At 25.1% G+C, this 12,931-nt stretch overlaps 1 protein-coding gene across 3 annotated transcripts; it reads left to right on the forward strand.

Moving 5' to 3' along the window:
* The first annotated feature begins 3,380 nt into the window (after window positions 1-3,380).
* LOC112596642 (phenoloxidase 2-like) lies at window positions 3,381-12,318 on the forward strand. 3 transcript variants are annotated; one of them, XM_025342403.1, is made up of 13 exons: window positions 3,381-3,424; window positions 4,835-4,964; window positions 5,222-5,411; window positions 5,590-5,813; window positions 6,285-6,487; window positions 6,611-6,761; window positions 6,902-7,003; window positions 7,726-7,890; window positions 7,964-8,092; window positions 8,166-8,354; window positions 8,584-8,719; window positions 10,367-10,602; window positions 11,541-12,318. In XM_025342403.1, the coding sequence occupies exons 2-13, from the start codon at window positions 4,857-4,859 to the stop codon at window positions 11,808-11,810; spliced, it is 2,103 nt and encodes a 700-aa protein (XP_025198188.1). In that variant the 5' UTR covers window positions 3,381-3,424; window positions 4,835-4,856; the 3' UTR covers window positions 11,811-12,318. The 3 variants fall into 3 exon arrangements, with proteins under 3 accessions (XP_025198188.1, XP_025198189.1, XP_025198190.1); XM_025342404.1 differs by having other exon boundaries at window positions 3,401-3,424; window positions 4,839-4,964; XM_025342405.1 differs by lacking the exon at window positions 3,381-3,424 and adding an exon at window positions 3,725-3,743.
* The last annotated feature ends 613 nt before the right edge of the window (window positions 12,319-12,931 follow it).

Here is a 12,931-nt window from a genome sequence, read left to right on the forward strand (position 1 = left end):
TCTTTCAGCCCAATGGACTACCTCACTGCCTTGTTCTTTTTATTTTTTGTCGTATTTGGTTTTCCTATTATTATTTAATAACTATTAAACAATATTTATCAATATTCAATATTATTTATTTATAATTAAATTACTGTTATATTTCAGGTTGGCAATATTTATTCCATGCGATTTATTGGTTTCGCGATATTTTACCAACAATATTTTGTTGGTAATTCGCTTTTTTCTAAGTTTGTCAGGTGCACTAACGAGTCTTCCCACGCTACTGGATACGACAATTACCATTACCTAAATTAGTGCAATATTTATCTGGGTCCAACGAGTTTAAAAATATTATTTTTTTACTTGGCCGTATTTTGGCTGCAAAACCTCACAGCGCTGACTTCGAACAATTAATATGTAAAAGCAATATTCTAAAATCAATAAATCATCAAAGTTTACATGTTGAAGCAGAAAATAAATATATTTTAATTCATTTTAATATGCCTGCTCTTCAAGATTTGGGGTTAAGACCAACAATATAAATATGGTTAAACCAAAATGAGCGCCGCATTAAAGACACGATTATAAGCTATAATCAAACAAGAATAGTTAATTAGGATATTTAAAGAAGCAACAAAAGAAAATCTGAAAAGCAAACTGATCAAAATATAAAAATGTATGTCGATATATACATATGTCATGCATATAAATACTGTGAAAAAAGTAAAAAGAATATTAATTATAATAAAATATTTAAACTGAAATGTTTATTCTATTTCTTCTTAATAGGTAGATTAAATTTTAAATTATTCTACCTTCAAGATAAAATTGTTATTATTTTTAACTATAGTACCTTTATTATATTTCGAGATTATTATAGTTTATTTTTATAGATTTTTTAACAAAATACATAGTTGATAAAAATTCTTAGAATAAGCCCTGATCTTGATCTATATTAAGAAAAAAATTTTGCTTATAAACAATAAACAGTGTAAACTGTAAAAAAATCATTGCATAAAAATAAAACTTATTACATTTTATAAGATTTTAAGAATAAAATAACAATAATATTTTTGTTGCAATGATAACTATCATTATATTTTGGTAAATCCTGGTTATACATAATTTTGAATTATTCTAATTATTACAAATATATAGTGAAACAGTTGCATTATTTTAACAAGTTTTACAGTGTTATTTTAATAATACATTATCAATTATTCGTCTTTATGATTTGTTAATGCAACAAATATATTATTTAAACAAACATATATTATTATGGTGACAAAAATTAAATTTGCGTTTTACGATCTTTTGAATTTGACCATTTATTTTTTCATTTATTGGTTGAATACTAACAAATAACCTTGTATTCAACTTTTAATTCTTAGATATAAAATCAAAAAATTTTATAAATTTCTAATTACAAAATAAGTTACTAAATTTCGCGATTTTTATGAATTTTTTTAAGAATCCAACCTTGAACGCTTATAAAAAATATTGTGATTATATATTATAAATATTTTTTAATTTAAAAATTAACAACGTATAAGGAGCTCTGTATTTTCAAACATTTACCTAATAAATAATTTTTAATGAACAGTTAAAGAAAAAAAGTAAAATTAATTAAAAATTTCTTATGCCTATATAGATAGATATAGCTCAAAAATAAAGAAACATTTTTCAAATTTTATCGTTTATAAAAAATGTTAATATAAATATTTGGTGAAAACGTTTTTATAAACATTTTATTTATTTTTGAGTGACAATTACATAAAAAAAAAAACAAAATCGATTTTGTCAAATATTATGTTTGCGTAAAAATTCCCGGTTTTCTTAATGTTTAGTTTGTTTTTCCCGATTATAAAAATAAGTACTGAGAAATTCTTAATTCGACCTCTTTTAAGTTAAAATTGGATCTATTTTGATATCCAAAACTACCCCCATTTTTGAAAACCAAAGCATTTTATCAAGAATTTATCATGTATTCATCCACAAAAAAAAAAACATATTGTAAAATCAATACATTTATCGCTTTGCTCAGAATCTAAAATATCTATAAGTAAGTAATTATATAGCTTATATTTTAATGTAATAGAATTTTCAATGACTCAATGTTTATAGCTCAGTCTGAAAATTCTAAGGTAAGATACTATTCTAAGATAGGTAAGTTGATATTGACTCAAAAGTTAATAACAATAATAATATATAATATAAATATACCCTTAAATACTAATAAAATAATTATCGAAATTTAATTGGTAAAAATTAATTAAACGCATCATATTATACTAATTAATTAGTAAAATAAATAACTGGTATCTACTGTAATAATATGAATATGGTCAATATGAATATTTTATGAAATATGTTGAGTATTTATATAGTAATATCTACTGACGGTTTGTCCGCTCAGAATCGTTTTTCATACCTATGCAATGTTTTACCATTTAATTCACATTTGAAATATACATTACATTGACTTACTCAATGACAAAGTACTGTACAGCAGAGCGGTTTTCTACTTTCCCCACATTTCTCCTTATGGTTGGTCCTCTTAAACAAACACTGGTGTATTATACTACTGAACTGTAATTTATTCTAAATCAACTTTTTATATTTTTTATTTTAAAATTGCGATTTTTTTTCTTTTTTATAAAAGGCCATATATAGTAACACAGATAAGAGGACTTTACTGGCTATATTTTAGTCTAGGATATAGTTCAGACTGACCCTTGTTTAAGTATGTACTACTGTAACAAATTAAAATGTCATTAAAATTCATTTTTCGAACTCAAATTCTTGTCTTATTATATTATAATATTATTATTTTATTATTAACAAGTACCTTTATTTGATTGTATTTAAATGGTATTTAAATTTAGGTACAGCTATAAACTGCGCTATACTTCGCAGTTTGAATCGTCACAATGGTTGATGGAAAATTGTCTTTTTACACTCAATATATGCTAATCGCGTGAAAAAAATTATAAATAATTATGTTATATGATAAGCTCCGGATTTTCACAGAGTAATTAAATTATGGTATAGCCATATTTATCGTGTGAATAACCACCACGACTTCCTGTCATAGTTTTTAAAAACTCCCAAGGATTTAATTTGCATATAATGGATACCAAATGATCTATAAAAAATATAAAAGCTTACCACAGACTTATTCATATTTATATCTTATATTTTAATCAACACGGAAATGGCACTTATCATGTGGTCCAGGTCTTTTCCAACTAGGAAATATTAACTGTCCACCGCAATAACTAGTCGTTATTATGATATTTAGTTTTTTTATACTCAATATAAAAGCACTACAAATGCATAAAACATCATTAATCGAATAAATTTTTCTCATCGCTCAATATACATATAGGTATACATATTATATATTCTCAAGTCAACACAGTAGTATATTATACAGACACTGGTAATTATATATCATTATATACATATTTTAAAACGTTTTAATAGTAATATATACCTACTACTTAAATACATTTTAACATTTTAAAATTTTAATTTTAAACTGAAAATCAAAACGTGTCAGATTATATTTCTAAGGATATTTAATTATTTATTTGTATTGCTATATTTAGTAATTTATTTTGCTTATAGTAATACGCTCTTTTATTTTTAAATGCTCTTTTTATATATTTTTTTTAAATTAATTATTATAGTAGCTATTATTAACGTATAACTTATTACAGTCAATTCCGTAGAACGTTGTGAATAAGTTCATGTTCATAGTAGGTATTAATAACTTCAAATAATTCTTAATATTTTAAAACTCATTTTATATCTAATACTTATTGTAAATAATAATTTATTTAGTGGCAATAAGTTTCAAATGTCTTAAATTGAAAAAAAATAACTAAAATCGTCATTTTTCATTTCAATATAAATAAAAATAACTTGGAATGTTTAAAAAAAAAAATACGTCTTCCTATATTCAATATTTTAAAATTTATTTAAGTACAACATTTAGTATCTTGTTTTAAATTGTTATACTTTGTTTTTTAATAAGTATAAACATTTCTATCAACATTTATGAAAAAAAAAACTAAAAAATTCTCACAACTACAATATACTATATAACACGTAGGTATAGTAACAAATAATCAATTAAAATATATTTATTAATACTTAATCTAACTATATCTAAGGTGATTTATAATACACTTATGCACTGTTACTTTTAGTTCTTTAGGTTTAGTTTAAAAAATATGTTGATTTATTAAAGAGAGAGTTTAATATGTTATTCTTTACGTGTTTTAAAACTCTTACCCAACTATAATAGTAGGTACTTATATAAATCATTAAAATATTCACTTTTGTCGAGTAAAATGTATTAAAAGTAAATATATCGCCTAAAAATTAATATTTTACAACTTTATTAGGTATATTTTGGTTATATAAATTTGTACGATTATATTGTATGTACAAAAAAAATATATGTAATATATTATGTGATCTTAGAAAAGGCGGCATGTGAATCCTATAGGCTTTGTACAGCACTACTGCCTATGCTTGTGAACGCGACAAACCGCGTCAACATTAGTCATTTTTAGTATATTAGTCTTGTCTATCATTATTTATTAAGTACCAACATAAATATTATATATATAGTATAACTATTGGAATCGTACTTTTAATATTTCATTATTAAACTTCTGCGAATTTAACATTTTTAAATTAAACCGTTTAATTTCTTCAGAAATATGTACTGTGCACCAAGAAAAAACGTGTTTATTAGTATAAAAATTCCATGTTTACTAATGTTGGTTAATAAAACTTGTATACACTTAATTTTCTCATTTTTGTATTACATGTACAAAAGAAAGGAAATAAAAAAAAATATCATGACGGACAAAAATAATATTTTATACTTATTCGATCGTCCTACCGAACCTATATTTATTGGAAAAGGCGATGATAATGTGTCTTTCGATGTACCCACTGAATACTTGGTGAGTTTTTTTTTTTTATAGCTTATTATTATTATTATTATTATTTACTAGTTAATTACAAACGTTTATAAGTCATCAATTTTAAAATAAAAAAAACTACTCCAACCAAGGTTTTATATATTATAATTTATGATGATGGTTACCGATTTATCATCAGTAAATACTATTTGATACCATAATAATTTCGATACAGAACAACGAAACTCATTTGAGCACAATATAATGTATTAATTGTCTTTTTATTTTTATTTATTCAGATCGACCGTTACAAGCCATTGGCATCGGACATTCAAACTCGTTTTCCCGGTGGTAAAACCGTTCCAATCACTAAGTTGAAAAATATTCCTGACTTATCGATTCCACTAGGACTTAGCAGAGATGCGCCATTTTCACTTTTTAACCCATCTCACAGTAAAATGGCCGCAAAGCTCATCGAGATTCTAATGAGTAAGTATAAATAAATATATGCACGTGCAATATGTAATCACTAATAATATAACTACAAACATATAAATGTAATATAATAACAGTTATTGTTTAGTTGAACATATAATATTATAAAATTTAAATAATAACATAATATTATTAATAATTGGTTAAAATTTATTTCTATATGTTTTTACAGACACGAAATCGTACGACGAACTCTTATCACTTTCCGTGTACTGTCGTGACCGGATCAACCCATACATGTTTACTTACGCACTATCTGTTGTAATAATACACAGACCCGACACTCGCAATTTAAGACTACCATCTCATTCCGAAATGTTCCCAACTTTGTACATGAACTCTTCGGTGTTCAGCCGCGCCAGAGAAGAATCAGCTGTAGTTCAAGCCGGTTCTAGGGTAAGGGTTATTTCAAAGTATAGTGCTTCTATCAATTTTATCCGTGTAAATAAGTACAATATTAACAGCACGCAAATAAGTAAAAAAATAAGAATAAGTAAAAATCATTATTTTTCAAGAAGCGATAAAACTAAAAAAAAACGTATAATTTTTTAAGTGATTGTAATGGCTTTTTATATTTTATTGATAATTAAAAAAAAAAGAAAATATTTTTAGAATAAAAATTACGTAAAACTACACTTTTTTCTACAAAAAAGCGCAATAATAAAAAAATTCTAATTTGAAATTTACCTATTTAAATATATAATTTAAATCAATTTTTTGATTAACCAATAAAAATATCCAATACGGCAAAATCATAAATACAAAACTTTAAACTAATAATTTTTGAATCGATACCTAATACCTACTTAATCTATAATATTAATTTACAATATATTATATAGGTATATATATTTATTATTTCAATAGACTCCAATCGAAATACCGCACGATTATTCTGCTAACAATCTGGACTCGGAACACAGGATTAGTTATTTCCGCGAAGACATCGGCATTAACCTCCATCACTGGCATTGGCATTTGGTCTACCCATTCGACGGACCACTCAATATTGTAAATAAGGATAGACGTGGTGAATTATTTTTTTACATGCACCAACAAATCATAGCTAGGTGAATAATAATTGCATAGATAATATTTAAATTATTATTATTTTAGTATAAATTTAAGTATAAGTATAGTATATAATATATATTATATGATAAAAATATGCACTTTTATACATTTAAACTTAGATATAACATGGAACGGTTAAGCAATAACATGAATAGAGTAGTTCGTCTAACCAACTGGAATGAACCGATTGCAGAGGGCTACTTTCCAAAATTAGATAATATTTTAGCCAATCGTGTGTGGCCTCCAAGACCTGTCAATGCAGTACTCTCAGTAATGTTTGAATTAAATAATATACTATGACTTTAAACAAAGTTATTATTTTGTACATTATTTTAATATATAATATAAACTGTATGTATAATAATATAACATGTGTTTATTTTTTTTTATATATTTATTATAAACAACAGAACATTAGCAGAGAAGTAGAACAAATCACTTTTGACATAGAAGATCTTGAGCGTTGGAGAGACCGTATATTCAATGCTATTCATTCTGGATTTATTATCAACGTAATTACAAGATATAAAAATAATAAATGAGTTTAACTTTGACTTTCTGTAAAAGTATAAAATTTATATTACGGTTAAACTTAAGTAATATTTTCTACATATAAAATTTCAAACAGCAACAATTTTAATAATAGATAACACATAGAAAAAATATATGGAAAAATTTAGGTGTCTGATAAAATATTAAAAATCAGAGCTATGTAAAATACGCTCTTCTTCTTATATTAAAATCTTCATATTATAATAAAATCATTAAGCTATAACAGCGTTAAAAAGCACACTGTTTATTTTTTCTCTCTGGCCCACGCGTAATATAAACAAAGTGCATTCACGCAGAATCTTTTTTTCATTTGTTTAAGTAAACTTAAAGTAAAATCACCCAATATAAAAATGATAAAAATAATATTTTTGTGGGTATAACATATTATTTTGCCTAAATATTGTTTCAAAACAATTTAATATCTATTTAAATGTACAACTTTTATTTTTATTATTGAAGTCGAATTTAATGATAAATTATAAAACCGATAAGTCAAACCCACAAAAATAGGTATTATCCTCTATAATTTTTGTAATAAATGATTTTACTCTAAAATTACTCAAAAATCATAAACAAATGATTTTACACAAATATATTTTACATATTATATTACATGAGTCTGAAAGAGAAAGCAAATATTGCGCTGACATCCTATTAAGTATAAAATGTTATTTTATTACAGACTGCTGGTCAACAAGTTAGATTAACTGAAAATGAGGGAATAAATATATTAGGAAATCTTATCGAAGCTAGTATATTAAGTCAAAATCCAAATTTGTATGGTTCTCTTCATAATAATGGCCACAATGCAATTGCTTATATTCACGATCCTGACAATAGATTTTTGGTAAGAACTTTCTTATTTTTTGTTTAATAAATACAATTTAGTATAATCCTATTAAAAACTAAAATATTTTCAGGAAAACTATGGCGTTATGGGTGACTCGGCGACAGCTATGAGAGATCCAATATTTTATCGTTGGCACGCATATATTGATGATATATTCCAAGAATTTAAATCTACTATACCGAGTTATAATGTTCAAAATGTAAAAACCATTAAAACCATTAAAACTTATATATTAAATGCATAACTTAATCAAAAATGTCTACTTTTTTTAGTTGGGCTTCGATAGCATAAATGTACAAAGCGTCGAAGTAACAGCCACTGGGTTACCGCGAAATGAATTTGCGACATTTTGGCAGCAAAGTGACACTGACTTATCTAGAGGCTTGGACTTTTTACCACGTGGATCTATATTTGCACGATTTACTCACTTACAACACGCTCCATTCAGTTATAAAATTGTTGTAAGTACACCAACTTTTATATTTTGAAATAATATAGTATTTAGTTTGATATTAAAAGTATCTTAATAGTACTATGTAGTATTAGGTTTAAATATATACAAACTAGCAACCACGGAGTAAAACAATTCCAGTAATGGATCGAGTTTTAAAAAATTAATTTATAATTTTTTTATTCTTATGATTTGGTCTAGTTAAAATAGTTTAATGATTATTTTATTAATATTAATAGGTTGAGAACAATGGAAATCAGCGAGTTGGAACAGTTCGTATCTTCTTGGCCCCTAAATTTGATGAGCGTGGTTTACCATTTTTATTCAGAGAACAAAGAAAACTTTTTGTTGAACTTGACAAATTTAGTGTATCATGTAAGTGTTTTGATGATCAAAATATATTTTTCATTTTCTTAAATATATCTGTTGGTGTATTAATAAGATTAATACACATATAGTAATTCAAAAACCCTAATCATTGACTATCACGTTATTAAATTAAAAAATTTGTAAGCTGCCATTGATTTAATATTTGACAATTGATTTCTTAACAATCAAATTCGAACTAATTTTTACATACGTAGGTAACGTGTTTAATCAAGTAGATATAATAACTAAAATATAGAAAAAATAAAATGATATAGTACTAAATAAAAAAATTAATATTAATATAATATATTAATACATTTTTTCTAATAAAATGAAAGAAAAATATTCATAAAATGTATTTACATATTAGATAGGTGTTTCACATTAACTAATTATTGCAATAACTTTTATTCTATTGAACATTTTCAACTTTTTTTTTTTAATTGTAAGCTGTTGTTTGCGTTACATTTAAAAGATTTTTCGATTTTTTTTTTTAACATTTTGTATGCAAAATTTAAAAATTTAAAAAAAATGTATTTGATGTTTAAATAAATCAAAATATCTATTTAGTAAATCCGATTTTTAAAAAAAATGTTGGTGTCAAAAACTTTTACTAAGGTTGAGTCAATAATTTTTAAACAATTCTTAAAATTTGCTTAAATTCAAATTAAATTCTTATTTATTAGTGTTATAAGTATTATAACGATGATCGATTATCTATTATACAGAAAATCTATTTAAAATAATATGAAATTGTGAAACCTTCAAAAAATTATAGAAAATAAACTTTGAACATTTTTTTTTTTTTTTTTTTGCGAACATGTTTTAAAAATCATATCAACAAAATGGCTATTTTGATTTTTTAAATATCAAATAATTTTTTTTTTTTATTTCTTAATTTAACATAAACATTTTTTTTTAAAAAGTTGAAAATGTTCAATAGAACAAAAGTTATTGCAATTGTCAGTTCACCGTGAAACACTGTATATATATATATATATATATGGTGTGTGTGTGTGTTACTGTGAATGTCCGCAAAAAAATAATAATAATGTCAACATTATTTATACATAGTGATTTTGCTGATTGTTGGTAATATCGTATTTGTTTTACTTAATGTAGCTTTGGGATGATGGAAAATTCAGTATAATAATAACCAATGATAATATATATAGATGTAGGCACACAACTTATAATTTCATTGTTCAAAGAAAATTTAATATTAGTCATCGATATACAATAAATATACATTAAAACATTTTGTAAAATAAAATAATTATAATTGAAATGAATAATAAGTACATATTATAATACTGTCTAATAATAATAGTTCATAGATTAAATTAAATATGTTGTATTTTATATAAAATTATCTTAGTCTGTACCTACTATATTTTAAAACGAATCAAAACCGTGTTATGTAAGTATATATACATTGACCAACAGCGGACATACATCGTAACATATATATTGTGTGTGTGGGTGTACAAAATACTTAAACATAAAAATAATAAAAAAGGTTTTTATTTTTTTTATTCAATCGAACATTTTATTATTTTATTAGTCTTGAATAGAATTAACGCGTTTACAATTGTATTACAAATTATAATTATTTAATTTTTTCAACCAATTACTTTATGAATATGTGTACAGTAAAAAGGGGAAGAAACGAAATTGTTCGTCGATCTATTGATTCATCAGTAACTATACCACATGAGGTAACTTATAGAAACCAAGGAAGTAACAGACCGGCCGCAAATACAGATGCAGCAGCAACGTTCAACTTTTGTGGCTGTGGGTGGCCACAAAACATGTTAATAGCTAAGGGGTCGGTAGATGGGTTCCAGTGTCAACTGTTTGTTATGGTATCTAATGGCGAAAATGATCAGGTATATATTTCGATTATTACAAGTACACTTATTTATTATTAAGATTAAAAGATCAAAACAATCGATATTATACTCTAATTCTTATTATATTAATAGATATTATAGATATGTGGTCTGCTAAAATTTTTCACATTTTTCCATAAATCAAACCCAGTAAAACAGATAAATATTACCGATAAATATTATTTTATACATCGTTAATGAAATGTTTAAACGTTAAAAACCCATGATAAAGTGATATGAATGATGTCACGTTGATATTTGATGAAGAGACATCGCGCCATTCTGCGAAGTTATCAAAGCTATATACAATATTGTATACGTAAAAATAATACCTATATTAGGTAAATTTTACTGATCTATCAACATTTCAAGAGAGGCAAAATTGGCGTATGCAGTCCTACAAAGGAAAAAATGTCCTCATACCGTGTTACTTTATCATAATAAAATATATTGGACATCAGTCTTGTAGTCTTATAAAAGTTTAACAAATTTAATTGCATTATAAAATTATAGTTTGTTTGAAGTACTCGCTATCAATGATATTTGTCATTTGTTGTGTTAAAAATGTTAACTATATAAGTTATAGAAACCCCTCACAAATTATTTTATTATTATGTTTTAAATATAGATACAATTAAACAAATTGTATTAAAAAGATTAATATTTAGTAAGATATTGCATACTAATAATTTAATTTGATGTGTATGTTCAGATGTACTTATTGTACCTATCTGTCTATAAAACGTTCGCACTTTAATTACCCGAACAAAACATTATTCAAACTCTGAATTTTGTAGTATCAATTAAGCTATAATAATTACGAGATATTTAAGTACTTAAATTATTATACTCAAATACTTACAAACATTGTAATATTACGTATAAAATATACATTTATTTACTTGAATACATAATATTATTGTACTTCACAACAGGTACCAAACGCCCAAGGAGACGCACAAGTTTGCAACGACGCATCCAGCTACTGTGGCGTTCTTAACTCCCGTTATCCAGACGCTAGGTCCATGGGTTATCCGTTCGACCGTACGCCTCGGGACGGCGTGGTCACTCTCCAACAGTTTTTGACGCCCAACATGGTCACACAAGACGTGCGCATTCGTTTCACCAACCGTACTGTAGCTCCGTTGCAAAACGCTACAGCGAACAGACCCGCAGCGGGAGCGAGTGGTAACAGTAGGAACTGAGGATTTAGAAAATCGCAGTAGTTACAACACACATATTGTGATTACTGATTAAAATACCTATAAACCGTTTTTAAATAAATTTAATATTGTAAAATTGTTATCATGAGTCGATGTATTGACATGAACATGTATGTTTTTTTTTACCCTTTTTTATTACACTCGAATGCTTGATAATGTTTACTATTCACTAATACGACGAACGCGTAAATAATATAGATAAATAAAACTGAAAATAATATATTTATTTTTTTTTTTAATTCAAAATTATCAAAAGACGTTTTAAATCCATATTTTATTCCGTGGCCCAATGTTTTTCTCAAATCCCAACGAGGAATACCTAGGTCGATTGTTCTCATTTCAAATATAATATTATTACCTTGTCGACCATTGAACTTTAATCACTAGTGCGTGTCAATAGCTGTATCTCGACTTTATTATTCTACTATATCTATTTGATTTTTTATCAAATTATATTTATTAATGTATTATGCATACTAATATACTACATATACACATTATACTTACAATACACATATTATAATAATTATAAATAATACGTATTATACTTAGATACCTAATAAATTACAAACTGTAACCTATTTTTGTCTGTATTTTAATTATATTGATTTATAAATTAATGTTTCTTTCTTTCTTTTCTTGTCCTTAATTATAATTAAATATTGAGACTTATTGGAAATACACATAAGTAAAAAATAACAAACTAGGTTGAATATCTTTAGAACTTAAAATGATTTCAATTATTTTTAAAATAAAACACTCAGAATAATTCAATGAGTTTGCAATAAAATACTTAGAAACATTTTTGATATTCAATGTTTAGTCTTTTTAGCGTCTTTAAAGTTAGGATGACAAATAATTTTAAGAATGATAGAAGTGTTTATTGATGATTAAGAAAATATCGTATTATCAAAAATATTCTTAGTCCTAATGACAATAAAAATTATAATAACAACTAACAAGTAAGGTTTAGCAAGCTGCAAGCACTGTATATCGACCCAGATGATAAATGTGAACAGTCCTTTTCAACGGGCTTTCTTCTACAAAATCGTCGTCCCCGAGAGCCCACTATTTTCTATTTATACAATACGTATCCTTGTACG

This window comes from Melanaphis sacchari, unplaced genomic scaffold, assembly GCF_002803265.2.
Source record: "Melanaphis sacchari strain LSU unplaced genomic scaffold, SCAv2.0 Contig32_pilon_pilon, whole genome shotgun sequence".
Classification (NCBI taxonomy): domain Eukaryota; kingdom Metazoa; phylum Arthropoda; class Insecta; order Hemiptera; family Aphididae; genus Melanaphis; species Melanaphis sacchari.

Excerpts from the sequence above, each read along its gene's own strand:
- LOC112596642 (XM_025342403.1), top strand. The coding sequence starts at position 4,857 with ATGACGGACAAAAATAATATTTTATACTTATTCGATCGTCCTACCGAA. Across the intron at positions 5,412-5,589 it reads GCTCATCGAGATTCTAATGA|ACACGAAATCGTACGACGAA; the intron begins GTAAGTATAAAT and ends ATGTTTTTACAG. Across the intron at positions 8,355-8,583 it reads CATTCAGTTATAAAATTGTT|GTTGAGAACAATGGAAATCA; the intron begins GTAAGTACACCA and ends TAATATTAATAG.